Genomic DNA, 22446 nt, shown 5'->3' with positions numbered 1-22446 from the left:
TTACTAATGACTTGCAACTCTCCTAAATAGTTTGAGAAGCCTCACTTGGTTATTGAAAGAACTACTGAGAACTTTTTCCAGGAAGCTTTCTGAACATCAAGATGTTAATCTTGGGGAGGGTACAGGAGAAGGAAAGATAATAGAATAAGACAAACATCATTACCCTATATATATGCATGATTAAGCAAATGGTAACTCTACTTCGTGTACCATCAGAGAAACGATAGTTGTACCCCATTTGTGTACAGTGAATCAAAAAAAAAAAAAAAAAAAGATGTTGATCTTACATTTTGATCTTACATTTGTTGATCCATATTTGAGAGTGAAATTGGTCTGTCTTTTTTTTTTTTTTTTTTTTTTTTTTTTGGTGCTGGTGATTGAACCCAGGGCCTTGTGCATGCGAGGCAAGCACTCTACCAACTGAGCTATATCCCTAGCCCCTGGTCTGTCATTTTTTAGTGGTGCTTTATTAATTTTGGGAATCAGTATTAGGCTGGCTTGGCTTGAAAAATCAGTTGGACTTTCATTATTGTTGGCAGTACTGACAATGGAACTCAGGGTCTCATATATGCTAGACAAGAACATTGCCACTAAGCTACATCCTCAGCATTTTTTAAAAAAATTATTTTGAGACAGGGTCTCACTAAGTTGCCCAGGCTAACCTCAAACTTGCAATCCTCCTGCCTCAGCCTCCCAAGCAGCTAGGATTACAAAGCATGTGTCACCATGCCCAGTCATTTGTTGTATTTTTTAAGTCAAGTGTGTGTGTGTGTGTGTGTGTGTGTGTGTGTGTTTATACGAAATCAGTCTTTAAAGTAGTAAAACTATTATACCGACACATCAGGCAATTTCCCTTACATCTAAAATCCACATATAACTTTCAGAGAGTCAACTTTTTTGAAAACTGAATAAATCAAAATATACCTTCAGCAAGGTAGTCTGGAACATGTTTTATGAAGAGCACAAACTCATAAGTGTATTAACTTTCAACATCTATAATAAATTAATAATGATATATTTCAGTTATTTTCCTATCTTAGACCATTTAACAATTCATGGAGAGCTATGTGATAAGAGTAAGTCCAAGAAATCCTTAGCTTTCTTATCTGAATTCACAAAAACTTTTTGCACCAAGATGACCACAGAACCTACAACACCCTGCCTGGATCCTGAGGATTTCACACACACATGGTGACAAGGGGATTACCCAGCAAACCATCACACTTAACTTCCCTTTACCCTTCTGTTTCTCATGTGTCTCCACATGGATACATGTAAACTCCCCTTAGGGCAAGGACACTGCCTAAATTAGTTCCTGGCACAGGGTAAGTGATTAAGAAACATCAGATGAGGGAAGAGATGAATGCATCACTGGTGTGCTTTCACATGGCCAAGATGAATGGCTTCCTGGTCCCTCCTACCTGTACTGCTCCTCAGGCGGCTCTCAGCAAGCTCAGAGATGGCTCCAGCTGTTGCAGTCTTTTTCAGTCGCGCTACCCCTGATGAGGTGGTACTTCCAGGTTTGTTGAGCATGTCCTCACTACTGGCCCTCTTGAGCTACAAGAGAGGTTGGAGGGAAAAGAGAGAAGATGAAGACATGTTTTCAGTAAGAAGTGCTGTAAAACAATAATGCATCTGAAGGGAACTATGCGCCCAGTGGTTTAGATACAATACTCTGAGTAGCATCATTGTATGAAGTGAAAAAATGCCAAGTTAGGCAAACCTGTTCCTGTCATTCACAGGTCAGAGTATGATCTTCTATAACCACTTCAAAGAATAGCATAACATTATGGTGTATAGCCATCATGTCACTTTTCAAATCAGTTGTTTCCCCTGATGTGCAGAGAATACACTCCAAGACCACTGGCAATTCTGGAGTTTCCAGCCCCATATATACTGAGTTTCATTCTTAACATAGATCTTAGAAACCCTGGCATACAACTTTTTTCTTTCCTTATTAAGTTGAGAATTTATACCTCTTATCTGAATTGCCAGCATCATTACTCTTACATTTTGGGGCCATTATTAAGTAAAATAATGGTTCCATGAACCCAAGCACTGAGATATCATGACAGTTGATCTGATAACCAAGACAGGGTGGGTAGTATATATAGCATGGATATATTGTACACAAGGATGATTCGCCTCATAGGCAGATGGTGAAAGGTTTCATCATGTTACCCAGAATGGCAAGTGATTCAAAACTTATAAATTAATTATTTCTGGAATTTTCCATTTAATATTTTTGGACCATGGCTAACTGAAATTGTGGAAAGTGAAATGTGTAGATAAGGGGGATACTGAATGACTAAAAAAAAGCAGGTGGAGAAACAAACAAACGATGGCACTGATTGAAAAAAGAACTGTGAGCAGCACAAAAGGCAGGATAGAGCGGTGCACAGAACATTTTTAAAATAGCTTAAAGTACATCAGGAGGAAATAATTGGAGAATCTACCAAGTACTTAACACCAAGCACTCTGTAGAGCATCTCATACAGAAGATGCGTTCAAGCCACACTGGTTGAGGGCTCAAAGGCTGCTCCACTGGCTTTGGAGCCACTGACTGACTGAGGGTTAACACTTCACACATTTGCACAATTAAAAAAACAAACATTTTCCATTTTCATATCATTTAAATTTCAAGGTATAACCACAAGCCTCCAGAATGGTTTGAAACAGAAAAAAATACCAATACCAAGTGTTGGTGTGTTCAGCAGCAACTATCAGGTCTTGCTGGTGGGCAGGCAAACTGGTAAAATTGCAGTATCTACTACAGCTAAATATTTTCACCTTATGCTTCAGCAGTCCCACTCCTATCTCTGTGTCCAAGAGGAATAGTTCAAAAGAAATGTTCATAGCACCTTTATTTATAACAGTCCCAAACAAAACAATACATATATAAAACATATGGGAAGGAACCTTCTAGGTGCTAAAATATTCACATATACATTGGGTGGTGGTTACCTGACTATGGACTTGTGTAAACATCCACTCAACTGAATAGCTAAGATCATGATGTGTGTACTTTGAAGAACTTACTGTAGTATGCTGTGCTTCATTAAAAAAGAAAAAGGAGGAACATATCTGAACATTGTAAAGGCTATTTATGCTAAGCCCATGGCCAACATCATTCTTTTTTTTTTAATTTAAACAAATGGGATACATGTTGTTTCTCTGTTTGTACATGGAGTCAAGGCATACCATTTGTGTAATCATAAATTTACATAGGGCAATGTTGTTTGATTCATTCTGTTATTTTTTCCCTTCCCCCCACTCCTCCCACCCCTCTTTTCTCTCTATACAGTCCTTCCTTCCTCCATTCTTACCACCCTCCTTATCCCTAACCCTAAACCTAACTCTAACCCTAATGCTAACCCCTCCTACCCCCCATTATATGTCCTCATCCACTTATCAGCGAGATCATTCGTCCTTTGGTTTTTTGAGATTGGCTTATCTCACTTAGCATGATATTCTCCAATTTCATCCATTTGCCTGCAAATGCCATAATTTTATCATTCTTTATGGTGGAGTAATATTCCATTGTATATATATATATGCCACAGTTTCTTTATCCATTCATCAACTGAAGGGCATCTAGGTTGGTTCCACAATCTGGCTATGGTGAATTGAGCAGCTATGAACATTGATGTGGCTGTATCTCTGTAGTATGCTGATTTTAAGTCCTTTGGGTATAGGCCAAGGAGTGGGATAGCTGGGTCAAATGGTGCAACATCATTCTTAATGGAGAAAAACTGAAACCATTCCCTTTAAAAATGGGGACAAGACAGGGATGTCCTCTTTCACCACTTCTATTCAACATTGTCCTCAAAACTCCAGCCAGAGCAATTAGGCAGACTAAAGAAATTAAAGGGATAGCAATAGGAAAAGAGGAACTTAAGCTGTCACTATTTGCGGATGACATGATTCTATATTTAAAGGATCCAAAAGCCTCCTCCAGAAAACTTCTAGACCTCACCAATGAATTCAGCAAAATAGCAGGCTATAAAATCAACACACATAAATCTAAAGCATTTTTATACACAAGTGACGAAACAGATGAAAGGGAAATGAGGAAAACAACTCCATTTGCAATAGCCTCAAAAAAAAAAAAAATACTTGGGAATCAATCTAACCAAAGAGGTAAAAGATCTCTACAATGAAAACTACAAAACATTGAAGAAAGAAATTAAGGAAGACCTTAGAAGATGGAAAGATCTCCCATGTTCTTGGATAGGAAGAATTAATATTGTCAAAATGGCCATACTACCAAAAGTGCTATACAGATTCAATGCAATTCCAATTAAAATCCCAGTGACATAACTTACAGAAATAGAGCAAGCAATCATGAAATTCATCTGGAAGAATAAGAAACCCAGAATAGCTAAAGCAATCCTTAGCAGGAAGAATGAAACAGGGGGTATCGTAATACCAGAACTTCAACTATACTACAAAGCAACAGTAACAAAAACAGCATGGTATTGGCACCAAAACAGACAGGTAGATCAATGTTACAGAATAGAGGACACGGACACAAACTCAAATAAATACAATTTTCTCATACTAGACAAAGGGGCCAAAAATATGCAATGGAGAAAAGATAGCCTCTTCAACAAATGGTGCTGGGAAAACTGGAAATCCATATGCAACAGAATGAAACTAAACCCCTATCTCTCACCCTGCACAAAAATCAACTCACAATGGATCAAGAACCTCAGAATCAGACCAGAGACCCTGCATCTGATAGAAGAAAAAGTAGGTCCAAATCTTCAACTTGTTGGCTTAGGATCAGACTTCCTTAACAGGACTCCCATAGCACAAGAAATAAAAGCAAGAATCAATAACTGGGATAGATTCAAACTAAATAGCTTTCTCTCAGCAAAGGAAACTATCAGCAATGTAAAGAGAGAGCCTACAGAGTGGGAGAATATCTTTGCCACTCATACTTCAGATAGAGTGCTAATTTCCAGAATATATAAAGAACTCAAAAAACTCTACACCAAGAATACAAATAATCCAATCAACAAATGGGCTAAGGAAATGAACAGACACTTCACAGAAGAAGATCTACAAGCAATCAACAAACATATGAAAAATTGTTCACCATCTTTAGTAATAAGAGAAATGCAAATCAAAACTACACTAAGATTCCATCTCACCCCAATTAGAATGGTGATTATCAAGAATACAAGCGGCGGGCAGTGGAAGCGGTTCCGCCGAGAGCCGAAGATGGCAGTGAACGTATACTCGACATCAGTCACCAGTGATAACCTAAGTCGACATGACATGCTGGCCTGGATCAATGAGTCTCTCCAGTTGAATCTGACAAAGATCGAACAGTTGTGCTCAGGAGCTGCCTATTGTCAGTTTATGGACATGTTGTTCCCCGGCTCTGTTGCCTTGAAGAAAGTGAAGTTTCAAGCTAAACTAGAACATGAATATATCCAGAACTTCAAAATACTACAAGCAGGTTTTAAGAGGATGGGAGTTGACAAAATAATTCCTGTGGATAAATTAGTAAAAGGAAAATTTCAGGATAATTTTGAATTCGTGCAGTGGTTCAAGAAGTTTTTTGATGCAAACTATGATGGAAAAGACTATGACCCTGTAGCTGCCAGACAAGGACAAGAAACTGCAGTTGCTCCCTCCCTTGTTGCTCCAGCTCTGAATAAACCGAAGAAACCTCTCAGCTCGAGCAGTGCAGCTCCACAGAGACCCATCTCAACACAGAGAACTCCTGCAGCTCCTAAGGCTGGACCTGGGGTGGTGCGAAAGAACCCTGGCGTGGGCAACAGGGACAATGAAGCAGCTGAGTTGATGCAGCAGGTCAACGTGTTGAAACTTACTGTTGAAGACTTGGAGAAGGAGAGAGATTTCTACTTTGGAAAGCTACGGAACATTGAATTGATTTGCCAGGAGAATGAGGGGGAAAACGATCCTGTATTGCAGAGGATTGTAGACATTCTCTATGCCACAGACGAAGGCTTTGTGATACCTGATGAAGGGGGCCCACAGGAGGAATAAGAAGAGTATTAACAGCCTGGACCAGCAGAGCAACATCCGAATTCTTCACTCCAAATCATGTGCTTAACTGTAAACTACTCCTTTTTATTATTCTTAGAGGATTCACTGGTTTCTTTTCATTAGCAAAAAGTACCTCTTTTTAAAAAAGTGCACTTTGCAGAAGTTTCACTCCTTTACCAATAAATTTGAGTTAGGAGCTTTTACCTTGTAGCAGAGCAGTATTAACATCTAGTTCGTTCACCTGGGGAACAAAGAGGCTGATCATGGGGCTTCCATGTGGCTGCTGGTCACACTGATTGCTGGAGAAGGTATTTTTATGTAATACACTGAGGTGGCGACTTCAGTAAAGACTGAATTGAGTTTTAAGCTAATGTGAAATCTTGGCAGAGAACTTTTTAATAAATGAATGCCTTAAGAGTATTTAAAATATGCTTCCATATTTCAAAATATAAAATGTAACATGAGAGGAGATTTTATGTGTCTGACATTGTATCTGGGAAGGAAGGACCAGACCTCAGAACCTTTGGAAACTGCTGTCACAGGCCTTGAAGGGTTGCTTAAATCCCCACAGGCCTAGGCTTTGTCCCAAAAGCAAAGTTTAAGAAATTGCTCTGTAAAGCCATTTGGTGTCATTGGCCAATTACATCCCCGCTAAAAACAAATAGCTTGGTTGCCTGGATGAACAGAAGGTGTTTCAGCCCCGAGATGTTTGAGGTGAAGAGCATTTCATTGAGTGTTTCTCTAATGATTTTTCCATTTATTCCTGAAATTTCTGTGTGTTGAGTTTTTGAAAAATGAGGTGTGTCCCTTTTTTTAATCTAATAACTACTTTTGGAGAATTGCCCACATCTCTGGGATTTGGGTGGGTTTGTGTCCTGTTTTACTATCTTAAGTTTACATTTAACATGTTTCTCTTCTCTGCTCCCCTTGCCCACTGGGAACTCCTCTTTGGCTCCTTAAGTTTGCTGCTTAGCATTGGAAGTACAGCAGGCAGGTGATCATGCTGCAAGCTCTTGCTGGACCTCTAGTAAAAGGAGTAAAGGGAGTGATCAGTGAAGGCCATCATTATCTTGGGATCTACAAGGCTGGGGTGTTTTCGGTATCTGCTGTCTACAGCTCTCCACTGTTATCTGAATACTTTGCCAGTGCACTAATCTCTTTGGAGATAAAATTCACTAGTGTGTTACTAAATGTTAATTTCTTTTGCAGAAAATACAGTACCATGTCTGAATTAATTATTAATATTTAAAATATTTCATTCCTTAACTCTCCCTCATTTGCTTTGCCCATGGCCTATTCAGTCCCCTTGTTTGGCAGAATTCTGCAAAATGTATGTTACCCACTACTAAGATTGTTCAACCCCCTGATGTGTTTGTATTGATTTGTTTATGGTGGTAGCTTGTCCTAAAATGTGTGTAGAAAACAGGTATTTTATGATAAAATTGCTGTGTAGTGCATGCTCTGTGTGGAATTCAGAGGAAAACCCAGATTCATTGATTAACAATGCCAAAAAATGCAAGTAACTAGCCATTGTTCAAATGACAGTGGTGCTATTTCTCTTTTGTGGCCTTTTAGACTTTTGTTGCCCTAAAATTCCATTTTGTCGGGAACCCATTTTCCACCTGGTCTTTCTTGACAGGGTTTTTTTCTACTTTTAAACAGTTTCTAAATAAAATTCTGTATTTCAAGAGAAAAAAAAAAAAAAAGAATACAAGCAACAATAGGTGTTGGAGAGGATGTGGGGAAAAAGGTACACTCATACATTGCTGGTGGGGCTGCAAATTAGTGCAGCCACTCTGGAAAGCAGTGTGGAGATTCCTTAGAAAACTTGGAATGGACCTACCATTTGACCCAGCTATCCCACTCCTCGGCCTATACCCAAAGGACTTAAAAATCAGCATATTACAGAGATACAGCCACATCAATGTTCATAGCTGCTCAATTCACAATAGCCAGACTATGGAACCAACCTAGATGCCCTTCAATTGATGAATGGATAAAGAAACTGTGGTATATATATACAATGGAATATTACTCAGCTATAAAGAATAATAAAATTATGGCATTTTCAGGCAAATGGATGAAATTGGAGAATATCATGTTAAGTGAGATAAGCCAATCTCAAAAATCCAAAAGGCAAATGATCTCACTGATAAGCGGATGATGACACATAATGGTGGGTAGGAGGGGGGCAAGAATGGAGGAAGGAGGGACTGTACAGAGGGAAAAGAGATGTGGGAGGGGTGGGGGGAAGGAATAAAATAATGGAATAAATCAAACATCATTACTCTATGTAAATGTATGAATATGCAAATGGTGTGCTGTTACTCCATGTACAAACAGAAACAACATGTATCCCATTTGTTTACAATAAAAATAAATTTAAAAAAAAAAGTGACCTTAAAAATTATTAAAAAAAAAAAAAGAAAAGAAAAAGGGAGCTGGGGATCTAGTTCAGTGGTAGAGCACTTGCACAGCATGCCCAAGGCCCTGAATTCCATTACCAGCACTGGAAAAAGAGAGAGAGAGAGAGAGAGAGAGAGAGTAAGAGAGTAAATTGGGGGTGTGGGGTGGGGGTGGTTGCAATTTGAGGCAAAGTCCTGATTCCATTCCTACAAATATTAACCTACTTTTGCTTTAATTTAAAACAAATGTATTTTGGCAAAATGAGCCTAACATAAAAGTTACTATTTTAGTCATTTTAAGTGAAATTTCAGTGGCATTAAATATATTCACAATGTTGTATGGCCATCACCCTCTCAAACTGAAACTATACTCATTAAACAATAAACACGTGCTCATTTTAAAAAGAGGACTTTGCTGGGTGCGTTGGTGCACGCCTGTAATCCCAGTAGCTTGGGAGTCTGAGGCAGGAAGATCAAGAGTTCAAAGCCAGCTTCAGGAAAAGTGAGGTGCTAAGCAACTCAGTGAGACCTTGTCTCTAAATAAAATACAAAATAGGGCTGGGGATGTGGTTTAGTAGTCGAGTGCCCCTGAGTTCCATCCCCAGTACTCCCCACCCCCCACAAAAATGGGAACCTTGCCTGTAATCCCCACAACTTGGGAGGCTGAAACAAGAGGGTTGCAAGTTCAATACTAGCTTTAGCAACTTATTAAGACTGTGTCTCTTAGGCTGGGGCTATAGCTCAGTGGCAGAGCACTTGCCTAGCATGCATGAGGCACTAGGTTTGATCCTTAGCGCTACATAAAAATAAACAAATAAATAAAGGCATTTGTCCATCTAAAACTACAAAACAAATTTTTTTTTAAAAAAGACTGTGTCTCAAAATAAAAAAATAAAAAGGTCTGGGGATGTGGCTTAGTGATAAAATACCCTTGGGGTTCAATCTTTGGTAACACACACAAAAAGGTGGGGGGACATTATTTAAAGTCTTAATATTAGCCAAACAACCCTGGTCAAGATTTTAAAACAAATTATTAATTTAAAAAACAAATAATATTAAAAGGATGACTTCCAGTTAGTAGATGTCAATATGATTACATTTTCTAGACAACAGCGTAATCTCTTATTTAGCAACTAGACAAATATGACACCTGAGTTGTCACAGAAGTTGCATTATGGCCCTTATTCAGGGATTCCAGAATTGTCTTCCCACCTCCCATTTCAGAGTAAAAGGTGTTTCTTTGCTCAAGTTTTCCAACCTCTCAAACTATCCATCAGATTGCCAGTATATGTGTTCAATATTAAATGGCCACAGTCTATAATGTCAGCAGCTTTTTCCCCAATAGAGAAAAATAAATGAACTAGTATCCTGCCAAGAATCATGATCAAGTGCATCCCTGGTCCCCAAAGGAAAATCAAATCTGATTTTAGACTTTGAAAATTCCTAAGAGGGCACTTCACACGAAAAGTGGACATTGTTGCAGTTAAGGAAATTCTCAGAGCAACAGTGCAAGGGGTATGCACTCAGTTCTACTTTTCCTCTAATTGGCTGACATTGTTAAAATCAGTAAGTCTTACTTGAAGTACAGAATTATCAAACCCTCCAGCAAAAGGCCCAGAGAGCAAGTGCTCGATCTGCAAATCAGAACAGGGATTCCACAAACTAGAGCACTTCCACTGGGGCAGAAGTAAACCCACTTCAGCCCCACCCCAACCACACCCTGAGATACCCTGTCCCTTCTTCTTTATGGGGTTGGCTCCTGGAGATGTGGGGTCTTGATGAGATGACAGGCAGAGGCGCCAGGAAACAGGAGTTGGTAATCAGTGGGAAGACTTGCCTTGGGGCGCTGTAAGATGATCTGACCCAGCAATAAAGGTAGTGACAGTGATCTTAAGCATTGCAACGGGTGTTATAGGAGTAACAGTGACCAGGAGAAATGCTCTGGTGGCTGCAGAACCAGGCTCAGGACTAGAGGCTTTCGAGGGCAGAGTTAGTGGTAGGAGAGCTGAGACCCTCCGCACTAAACTCTAAGATGCAGCATTAGGAGTTTATTTTTGTTTAGGGCAAGGCAGGAAGGGAGGGGGATGTAAAAGGGAACCCACAATATGGAATCTCTATATGCCAGCATCCCAGCAATCACATGGGAGGGAGGCAGTTAAGGGGAGGTAAGGGCTATACAACCAGGCTCTAGGGACAGATCTTACTCCACTTGTTCCCACCTGTGTAACCAAAGGAATTGTATTATAGGCCCCCAATTCTAAAATAGAGAATATAATAAACCTAGTTCTAGGATTGTGCCCTTAATTAAGAGCATAAGCACTAAATTAAGAACACAACAAGTATCAGTGGCTATTATTATTTATCTTCATCACCCTCACCAACATCACTGTTATCATCATCATTATAAACATCATTATCATCATCACCTTTATCATATCATCACCACATCACCACCACCACGACCATCATTACCACCCTCATACCCTCACTACCATCACCATCACCTCCATCAGCACCTCCATCATCACCACCATCACCATCATCATCACCACCACCACCATCATCTCTGCCATCACCATCAATATTGCAGCTATTGGGAACTCAGTCAGAGACCACTGGCTTTGCTGCCCTGAGTATTACTAGTGTCCCTTCAGTGATGCTTCTCCAGCCCAGACGCAATTGAAGCATCTATTAACAAACAATAGTTTGAAAATAAAGCTTCATTAGAAACCAGGAGACTGATAAGCTGTGGGTTCCTGGGCTAGTTATGATATAGAAGCTATTTCCTCACCCACAAAATAGAAGAATTGGATTAAATCACCTAAGATCCTCCTGACCTCATATGTTCTAGTCACTATATTAGATTGTATACATGTTAGCCTCAAATAATTTATGGATCAGTGTTAGTATATATTATTTAAATGTAAACCTTTTGCTCAGAGCACAAATAATGGAAAATATTAAATGTCCTATGCTCTCTGAGCTTGTTCATTAAATACATTGAATGTATCAGTGCCTTCATGACTAAGACTCTTATTCACCCCATCCATATACTACCACAGAGTGGCTACTTTTTAACTGTCTTAAAATCAGAAAAACTATAATGTTAAGAGTCCCAGTGGTAAATGTCAAATACTGCACTAACTGGTTGAATATAACCTCTGCTTCAAACATGTTGAATTTTGATTGTTAATCCTAAAACACTTTAAATTCATACCATAGATAAATATGAAAATGCCATTACTAACTTAATACCTAGATAAAGAACATTTCACACCTAAACGAACTCGAGACAGCGGAGAGAAAGTTCCTGAGAACCTTCTTTTTTGGCCCTCCCTCTGCTCTCTTCTGCTCACACAAGCAGGTCTTTGGAATATGGAGGCTATCTATAAAATCAACTGTTGCTAACACTGTCAATGTTTAAGGAGATTTTGACCACTAAATAGATAACTCATTTAATCCGTTAGCCTTTCAACTAATCCTGAAACTAGATAAAGGCCAGATTTGCATTCCAGGAAGAAGTGAGCAGGGGAAAGAAAGGAGGGTCCTTCTGGAACACTGTGATCCTAGGTAGCCTGGAGTGGCCCTACACATGCATGCAGGATAGATGGGAGAGAATGGCAGGAAAGAGCTCCAAAGACACCCCTCCTCTTTCCTCCTTGTTACTGGGCCAGGACTGCTTCTTTGGGGACCTAGAACTTTTCTGTTCTACCTAGACGCTATCCTTCAGATAAGGGTTTACTAAAAATGTACTATTGACTGAGTATAAAGCATTCTGGAGGGAGCAGGTAAGTGCCAGGGAGAAGATGGGAGGGCAGGGTTGACAGTCACTTGTCCCAATAGTATGCAGAGAGAGGACTGGGATTATCAGCTCCCCCAACGCCCCAGGTGCAATGGTATAGAATTGGGATCTGACTAAGCAGAAGCCAGGAACACCTATGTAAAACAGCAGGCTATGCAGCTAGATCTGCATTGGAGAGCCACCTCTGTGAGTGAGGGACAAGTGGAGGCAGAGAAGTAGAAGGTGGGCAGATCCACCTAATGGGAGGTTGAGTTAAGGTAGAGTCTTTGTTTTGAAGATCAGGGCAGGTAAGCCTATGTTGAGGTTTAGGGATAGAATTAAGAGTATAAGTAGGTGGAAAGGAGCCCGTGATGGAGGCTCAGCACAGCTTGTGGGCACTTGTGGGGCCTTCACTTGAACATTCCTTCTCATTCCAGCACAACTCTATGATGCCATATGTTGGAAAACATTAAATAACTTGCTCAAGACTACATAGGTGTGATGGAGCTGGAATTTGAACCCAGGACTCTGTTTCCATAGCCTATCATTTTTCCACAAAAAGGTCAACTTTTTCAAAAAGCAATGGGAACTGGTGGCAGTGGGGCACACTTGTAATCTCAGCACTCAGGAGGCGGAGGCAGAAGGATCGCAAGTTCAAAGCCAGCTTCAGCAACCTAGCAAGGCCCTAAGCAACTCAGCAAGACCCTATCTCTAAGTGAAATATACAATAAAAAAAAGTGGGGGCGGGGCTGGGGATGGCTCAGTGGTTAAGTGCCCTTGGGTTCAATCCTTGATACAAAATAAAATAAAATTAAATTAAAAAAGCAACAGGAGCCAGGAGCCTCCTATCCACTTGATAGGGTCAGAGGGAAAACTGCCTCACTTTAGCATGGTCCCACAGTTTAGTGGCCAAGGGGCTGGGCTGGAAATGCAGATGACCTGAGTATGATCCTGGCTCTGCCAGTCACCAGTTATATGACTATAGGCAAATAACTTCACCTCTCTGTGCTTTGGTTTCTTTACCCTCAAAATAGATGTAATAATGGTACCTACCTCATTGTGTTATTTTGAGGATTAAAGCCTTCCAATGTGCTTAAATAACTGTGTCTAACTCATAGTATACTTTCAACAGAAGTCAGTTATATAACCACAAATGAAAATCATCATTATTATTTTTATACTATTGTTACCCTATACAAACTGAATTCAAATTAAGGCAAGGATAAGAAGGGAATATTTTTAGGAAAAGGTTAGAGCAATGTGATGGGGATTCCAGAGTGTACAGTAGAACAACAAGCAAATCATTAACTTCTCTGAAACTCAGGCTCGTATGTTAAATCTATTCAATAACAATATTTAGTAAAAATGTACAGTGTGCCTGCCTATGATATAAGGGCATGGCTAGTTCTATGGTTCAGATGCAGTTTGAGTGTCCCCCAAGGGTTCATGTGTTGGAAGCTTGGTCCCTTGTTAAGAGGTGGTGGGACCTTTAAGAGGTGGGGCCTAGTAGGAGGTCATTACTGGTCCTTCTCGGCTCTAGCTTTCTGTCCCACCATATATTCTTTCTTTCTCTCTCAGTTTCTCTTTCTCTTCTATTCCCACCACTGTGATGCCATTCACCACAAAGCCCTCACCAATGCCCTCTTGATGCCAATGTCATGCCCTTGAATCTCAAGAACTGTGAATTATAAAGGTTCCAAGAACCTCAGGTATTTTATTACAGTAACATAAAATGGACTAATATAGCCCAGGGATACTAGATACTTTATACAAATATTGTGAGATTGGAAATGAAGTATATAAAACACCTTAGCAGAGGACTCATTGTGCCACAAATGATAACTGCTCTTGAAAGTATTATTACTTAAGTTACACATGCAATTCTAGCTTGGAAGTCCACTTTTGAGGTCTTTTTTTTTTTTTGGTCAGTGACACCTACTACTCTGCCTCTTGGATCTGAAATGCCACTCTGCAACATATATAGATCTCACACTATCCTTCTTAGGAATCAGGATAAATTAAGGTGTGCTACAGGCCAATGTAATACCTCCTCATCACATGGCACAGGGTATGCAGAGAGGCAAAGCTTATTTTTGTATTGCTAGGAATGGACCCAGGGCCTCATTCATGCTATGCACATGCTCTATCACTGAGCTACACTCCTAGCCAGCAGAACTTTTAAAGGGAGCACTTTATTTCCCCTGCATTTTCCATGAGGACTTCCACATGAGAAAGACTGTGTAGACGCTTTCCTGGGAGGTAGAGTATACAGACTACAAACTGATCCTACCTGTCCTTGGAAGCTACTCATTCTATCTCTACATTTTTAGGATGCAACATCAACTAGGAAAACCCTTTAGTCTCTGATTTGTGTCCTTTCTCTATTCATGGCTGCATTTTTTGGCTCTGCTTCCTGGTCACACAATAGCATCAGTACCATCCAAGGTTTCTGGTTTGTTATAGAAAATCCCTTTAAAGGTATGTGCTTTGGTGTTGCTTTAATATGTTTAATAGGTATTTTTGCTAATTGTTTCACTGATATTTAAACTGCTGAGCACCGCATATAAAAGTTCGCAAAAGGAAAAAATTAAAATACCCCACAGATTAAAGATACTAAGAAATTCCTCTGAATTTCACAAAGATGAGGGGAAAACACAAAGTTCTAAAATCATCAGCCACAACATAAGCTGGTCTTTAGAGGCAGATAACATGTTATGATTGCAGATAACAGTGGTCCTCAAATGTGAGTAGGCATCAGAATTGTGGGGAGGGTTTGTTGAAATGCAGATTGCTGACTTCACCTCCCTTTAAACCCGCCATCAACCACATGTTTCTCATTTGCTATATCTAGGGCAGGGCCCAAGAATTTGCATTTCTACCTAGTTCCCAAGAAATGCTGATCTGTTGGTCCAGGGACCACACTTTGAGAACCAAAGTTTAGTGCAGTACTGTCCATGAAAATTTGAGAAACAATTTTTTATTGTGTGGTGGCCAAATTAAGAAGTGAGCAAAAGCCAGGCAAGGTGGCGCATGTCTGTAATCAAAGTGGCTTGGGAGGCTGAGGCAGGAGGATTGCAAGTTCAAAGCCAGCTTCAGCAACTTAGAAAGGCACTTAGCAACTCAGTGAGACCCTGTGTCTAACAAAATATAAAAAGAAGGCTGGGGATGTGGCTCAGTGGTTAAGCACTCCTGGATTCAATCACCAGTACCAAAAAAAACCAAGTAAACTGAAACAGACAAAAGAATTTTAATAATATATTTTCTTTTACCAAATCTAAGCAAAATATTATAAACATGGAATTGATGTAAAATATAGTCATGTGTCAGTGACAGGTTATGGCAATTTCATCATTGTGAGAACATCATACAGTATGCTTCCACAAACCCAGATGGTGTAGCCTACTACACATCTAAGCTATATGAGATATTATATATACTATTTATATACTATATATAGTACATATACTATACATATAGTACATACACATATACTATATATAGTATATAAATATATAATTTATTATTATATTATAATAATACACACACACACACACACACACATATATATAGTAGTCTATTGCTCCTAGGGCCATGATGAACAAAACCACATGAGAGGGGGGAGATCCAAGATGGTGGACTAGAGGGTGACTGCATCTCCTGTCTCTGCAGAACCCAGGATTCAAGAAGGGGAGGCACTGAGGGACTCGGACTAAAATTGAGCCACGGGGTGAGTCTCCCCCACTGGGTGAAGCTCGGCCCGGGCGGCAGGCCCGGACAGGGGCGGCTTCTCAGAGCAGGGCAGGGAAACTAGAGTCTTCCCCAGGCAGCCCTGCTCCCTCTGGTGGCAGGCACCTTCCACAGACAGCTTCTTGGAGCAGGCCACCCAGTGAGAACCTTTCCGCACAGAGCCAGTTCCAAGTCCCGGACCCAGCGGCGGGCCCAGGCCCGCAGGCAGCTTCAGGGACAAGGGCAGGGCAGCCAGGGACTTCCCCAAGCAGCCCTGCTCCCTCCAGCGGCAGGCTCCTTCCACAGCCAGCTTCACAGAGCAGGTTGCCCAGTGAGAGCCTTTCCGCACAGAGCCAGCTCCAAGCCCTGGAACCAGTAGCGGGCTAGGGGCAGTGTTCTTCGGAAGCACTGCATTATCAAGTTCCTCCAAGACTTCAGGCTACTGAAGGCTGGGAGGTGATATATTGGAAATCTACAGGGACACTATAAGCCAATAGAGGAAATCTGCAATATCTCAGAGTCCCACTGATATCTGACCAATATGAGAAAACAAGGGAAGAAAATGTCCCAAACAAACCTAGATACTATATCAATAAAACCCAATGACAACACAGCAGAAGAAATGTCAGAAAGGGAGTTCAGAATGTACATAATTAAAATAATCAGGGAAGCAAACAAAGAGATGAAAAAGCAAATGCAGGCATTGAAGGCGGAGATGAAAGAGCAAATGCAGGCATTAAATGATCACACCAATCAACAGTTAAAAGAGCAAATACGGGAAGCAAGAGATCATTTCAATCAAGAGTTAGAGATACTGAAAAAAAAAAAAACAAACAGAAATCCTTGAAATGAAGGAAACAATAAACCAAGTTAAAAACTCCATAGAAAGCATAACCAATAGGATAGAACACCTGGAAGACAGAACCTCAGACATTGAAGACAAAATATTTAATTTTCAAAACAAAGTTGACCAAACAGAAGAGATGGTAAGAAATCATGAACAGAATCTACAAGAATTATGGGATATCATAAAAAGGCCAAATTTAAGAATTATTGGGATTGAGGAAGGCTTAGAGAAACAAACCAAAGGAATGAACAATCTATTCAATGATATCATATCAGAAAATTTCCCAAATCTGAAGAATGAAATGAAAAACCAGATACAAGAGGCTTATAGGACTCCAAATATACAAAATTACAACAGACCCACACCAAGGCACATTATTATGAAAATACCTAACATACAAAATAAAGACAGACTTTTAAAGGCCGTGAGAGAAAAGAATCAAATTACATTTGGGGGAAACCAATAAGAATATCAGCAGATTTTTCAATCCAGACCCTAAAAGCTAGAAGGGCCTGGAACAACATTTTTCAAGCCCTGAAAGAAAACGGATGCCAACCAAGAATCTTATACCCAGCAAAACTTACTTTCAGATTTGACGACGAAATAAGATCCTTCCATGATAAACAAAAGCTAAAGGAATTTACAAAAAGAAAGCCGGCATTACAGAACATTCTCAGCAAAATATTCCATGAGGAAGAGATGAAAAACAATGATGCAAATCAGCAAACAAAGGAGAAACCAAATGATGTCAAAAAACAAAAATGAGTCAAATGACTGGGAATACAAATCATATCACAATAATAACCCTGAATGTTAATGGCCTGAACTCATCAATCAAAAGACATAGACTGGCAGATTGGATTAAAAAGAAAAATCCAACAATATGCTGCCTGCAAGAGACTCATCTCATAGAAAGAGATACCCATAGACTAAAGGTGAAAGGATGGGAAAAAACATACCATGCACACGGACACAGCAAAAAAGCTGGAGTATCCATCCTCATTTCAAATAATCTGGACTTCAAGCCAAAACTAGTCAGAGGGATAAAGAAGGACATTACATACTGCTTAAGGGAAGCATAAATCAGCAAGACATAACAATCATAAATATCTATGCCCCGAACACTGGCTCATCCATGTACGTCAAACAAATCCTTCTCAATTCCAGAAATCAAATAGACCACAACACAATAATACTAGGCGATTTTAACACACCTCTCTCACCGCTGGATAGATCTTCCAAACAAAAATTGAATAAAGAAACCATAGATCTCAATAACACAATCAACAATTTAGACTTAACCGACTTATATAGAATATACCATCCAATAAAGAACGAATACACTTTCTTCTCAGCAGCACATGGATCCTTCTCTAAAATAGACCATGTTTTATGCCATAAAGCTACTGTTAGCAAATACAAGAAGATAGAGGTACTACCTTGTACTCTATCAGATCATAATGGATTGAAATTAGAAATAAATGACAGAATAAAAAACAGAAACTTCTCCAATACCTGGAGATTAAATAATACACTATTATACGATGAATGGATAACAGAAGACATCAGGAGGGAAATTAAAAAATTCTTAGAAGTAAACGAGAACAAAGACACATCATATCAAAATCTCTGGGACACTATGAAAGCAGTACTTAGAGGAAGATTTATTTCATGGGGCGCATTCAACAAAAGAAATCAATGAATAAATGACTGAACACTACAGCTCAAAGCCCTAGAAAAAGAAGAGCAGACCAACACCAAAAGTAGCAGAAGACAGGAAATAGTTAAAATCAGAGCTGAAATCAACGAAATTGAAACAAAAGTAACAATCGGAAAAATTAACAAAATAAATAGTTGGTTCTTTGAAAAAAATAAACAAAATTGATAAACCCTTAGCCACACTAACAAAGAGAAAGAGGGAGAAAACTCAAATTACTAAAATTCGGAATGAACAAGGAAATATCACAACAGACACAAGTGAAATACAAAACATAATTAGAAGCTATTTTGAAAATCTATACTCCAACAAAACAGAAAACCTCGAAGACATCAACAGGTTTCTAGAGACATATGAATTGCCTAAACTGAATGAGGAGGATATACACAACTTAAATCAATTTCAAGCAATGAAATAGAAGAAGTCATCAAAAACCTACCAACAAAGAAAAGTCTGGGAACAGATGGGTTCTCAGCTGAGTTCTACAAAACCTTTAAAGAAGAGCTCATTCCAATACTCCTCAAAGTATTCCATAAAATAGAAGAGGAGGGAACCCTCCCAAACTCATTCTATGAAGCCAATATCACCCTGATACCTAAACCAGACAGAGACACTTCGAGGAAAGAAAATTTGAGACCAATATCCTTAATGAACATTGACGCAAAAATTCTCAACAAAATTTTAGCAAATCGCATACAAAAATATATTAAAAAGATAGTGCACCACGATCAAGTGGGTTTTATCCCAGGGATGCAAGGTTGGTTCAACATCCGGAAATCAATAAATGTCATTCACCATATCAACAGACTTAAAGTTAAGAATCACATGATTATTTTGATAGATGCAGAAAAAGCATTCGATAAAATACAGCATCCCTTCATGCTCAAAACACTAGAAAAAATAGGGATAGTGGGAATATTCCTCAACATTGTAAAGGACATCTACGCTAAGCCCATGGCCAATATCATTCTAAATGGTGAAAAACTGAAAGCATTCCCCATAAAAAGTGGAACAAGGTAGGGATGCCCTCTTTCACCACTTCTATTCAACATTGTCCTTGAAACTCTAGGCAGAGCAATTAGACAAACCAAAGAAATTAAAGGGATACGAATAGGAAAAGAAGAACTCAAACTATCCCTGTTCACTGATGACACAATTATATATTTAGAGGAACCTGGAAATTCCACCAGAAAACTTTTAGAACTCATCAGTAAAGTAGCAGGTTACAAGATCAATGCTCATAAACCCAATGCATTTTTATACATAAGTGATGAATCTTCAGAAAGAGAAGTTAGGAAAACTACCCCATTCACAATAGCAATGAAGAAAATAAAATAGTTGGGAATCAATCTCACAAAAGAGGTGAAAGACCTCTACAATGAGAACTACAGAACACTAGAAAGAAATTAAAGAAAACCTTAGAAGATGGAAAGATCTCCCATGTTCTTGGATAGGTAGAATTAATATTGTCAAAATGGCCATAGTACCTAAAGTGCTATACAGATTCAATGCAATTCCAATTAAAATTCCTATGATGTACCTTACAGAAATAGAGCAAGCAATCATGAAATTCATCTGCAAGAATAAGAAACCCAGAATAGGTGAAGCAATCCTTAGCAAAAACAGCAAAGCAGGGGTATCGCAATACCAGATCTTCAACTCTACTACAAAGCAATAGTAACAAAAACGGCATGGTATTGGTACCAAAACAGACAGGTAAATAAATGGTACAGAATAGAGGACATGGACACAAACCCAAATAAATACAATTTTCTCATACTAGACAAAGGGGCCAAAAATATGCAATGGAGAAAAGATAGCCTCTTCAACAAATGGTGCTGGGAAAACTAGAAAACCATATGCAACAGAATGAAATTAAACCCCTATCTCTCACCCTGCACAAAACTCAACTCTAAATGGATCAAGGACCTCGGAATCAGACCAGAGACCCTGCATCTGATAGAAGAAAAAGTAGGTCCAAATCTTCAACTTGTTGGCTTAGGATCAGACTCCTTAACAGGACTCCCATAGCACAAGAAATAAAAGCAAAAATCAACAACTGGGATAGATTCAAACTAGAAAGCTTTCTCTCAGCAATGGAAACTATCAGTAATGTGAAGAGAGAGCCTACAGAGTGGGAGAATATCTTTGCCACTCATACTTCAGATAGAGCGCTCATTTCCAGAATCTATAAGGAACTTAAAAAACTCTACACCAAGAATACAAATAATCCAATCAACAAATGGGCTAAGGAAATGAACAGACTCTTCACAGAAGATCTACAAGCAATCAACAAACATATGAAAAAATGTTCAACATCTCTAGTAATAAGAGAAATGCAAATCAAAACTACCCTAATATTTCATCTCACCCCAATTAGATTGGCGATTATCAAGAACACAAGCAACAATAGGTGTTGGCAGGATGTGGGGAAAAAGGTACACTCATACATTGCTGGTGGGGCTGCAAATTAGTGCAGCCACTCTGGAAAGCAGTATGAAGATTCCTCAGAAAGCTTGGAATGGAACCACCATTTGACCCAGCTATCCCACTCCTTGGCCTATACCCAAAGGACTTAAAATCAGCATACTACAGAGATAAAGCCACATAAATGTTCATTTTGCTCAATTCACCATATCCAGATTGTGGAACCAACCTAGATGTCCTTCAGTTGATGAATGGATAAACTGTGGCGCGCATATATATATATATATATATATATATATATATATATATATATATATATATACACAATGGAATATTACTCCGCCATGAAGAATGATAAAATTATGGCATTTGCAGGCAAATGGATGAAATTGGAGAATATCATGCTAAGTGAGATAAGCCAATCTCAAAAAATTAAAGGACGAATGATCTCACTGATAAGCGGATGAGGACATATAAGGGGGGTAGGAGGGGTTAACGTTAGGGTTAGGGTTAGGTTTAGGGTTAGGGATAAGGAGGGTGATAAGAATGGAGGAAGCAAGGACTATATAGAGGGAAAAGAGGGGTAGGAGGGGTGGGGGGGAAGGGAAAAAAATAACAGAATGAATCAAACAACATTGCCCTATGTAAATTTATGATTTTTAATTAAAATAAATAAAAAAACCAAAAAAACAAATGGGCTAAGGAAATGAACAGACACTTCACAGAAAAGATCTACAAGCAATCAACAAACATATGAAAAAATGTTCAACATCTCTAGTAATAAGAGAAATGCAAATCAAAACTACCCTAAGATTCCATCTCACCCCAATTAGAATGGTGATTATCAAGAACACAAGCAACAATAGGTGTTGGAGAGGATGTGGGGAAAAAGGTACACTCATACATTGCTGGTGGGGTTGCAAATTAGTGCAGCCACCCTGGAAAGCAGTATGAAGATTCCTCAGAAAGCTTGGAATGGACCCACCATTTGACCCAGCTATCCCACTCCTTGGCCTATACCCAAAGGACTTAAAATCAGCATACTACAGAGATAAAGCCACATAAATGTTCATTTTGCTCAATTCACCATATCCAGATTGTGGAACCAACCTAGATGCCCTTCAGTTGATGAATGGATAAAGAAACTGTGGCATATATATACAATGGAATATTACTCCGCCATAAAGAATGATAAAATTATGGCATTTGCAGGCAAATGGATGAAATTGGAGAATATCATGCTAAGTGAGATAAGCCAATCTCAAAAAACTAAAGGACGAATGATCTCACTGATAAGCAGATGATGACATAGAATGGGGGGTGGGAGGGGTTAGCGTTAGGGTTAGGGTTAGGTTTAGGTTTAGGGTTAGGGTTAAGGAGGGTGGCAAGAATGGAGGAAGGAAGGGCTGTATAGAGGGAGAAGAGGGGTAGGAGGGGTGGGGGGGAAGGAAAAAAATAACAGAATGAATCAAACAACATTACCCTATGTAAATTTATGATTACACAAATGGTATGCCTTGAC

The 22446-nt window shown here is 39.3% G+C and overlaps 2 protein-coding genes across 6 annotated transcripts in view; one reads left to right on the top strand and one right to left on the bottom strand.

The window, feature by feature from the left end:
• Positions 1 to 22446, bottom strand: part of SPECC1 (sperm antigen with calponin homology and coiled-coil domains 1) — a 274574-nt gene that overhangs the window by 189942 nt on the left and 62186 nt on the right. For all 5 annotated transcript variants that reach the window (XM_079131656.1, XM_079131660.1, XM_079131661.1 and 2 more), the window contains exon 3: positions 1422 to 1557. In XM_079131656.1, coding sequence (XP_078987782.1) covers positions 1422 to 1557 — 136 coding nt within the window. The remainder of the gene's footprint in view (positions 1 to 1421; positions 1558 to 22446) is intronic.
• On the top strand, positions 5198 to 7073 carry LOC306656480 (microtubule-associated protein RP/EB family member 1-like). Its single transcript, XM_079131725.1, has one exon. It carries the CDS (start codon positions 5227 to 5229, stop codon positions 6019 to 6021), a length of 795 nt encoding a protein of 264 aa, XP_078987851.1. The 5' UTR covers positions 5198 to 5226; the 3' UTR covers positions 6022 to 7073.

The sequence above is a fragment of the Sciurus vulgaris genome, assembly GCF_902686455.1.
Source record: "Sciurus vulgaris genome assembly, chromosome: 3".
NCBI classification, from domain to species: domain Eukaryota; kingdom Metazoa; phylum Chordata; class Mammalia; order Rodentia; family Sciuridae; genus Sciurus; species Sciurus vulgaris.
This window is presented reverse-complemented; position numbering and strand designations above follow the sequence as displayed.

Excerpts from the sequence above, each read along its gene's own strand:
- LOC306656480 (XM_079131725.1), top strand. The coding sequence starts at position 5,227 with ATGGCAGTGAACGTATACTCGACATCAGTCACCAGTGATAACCTAAGT.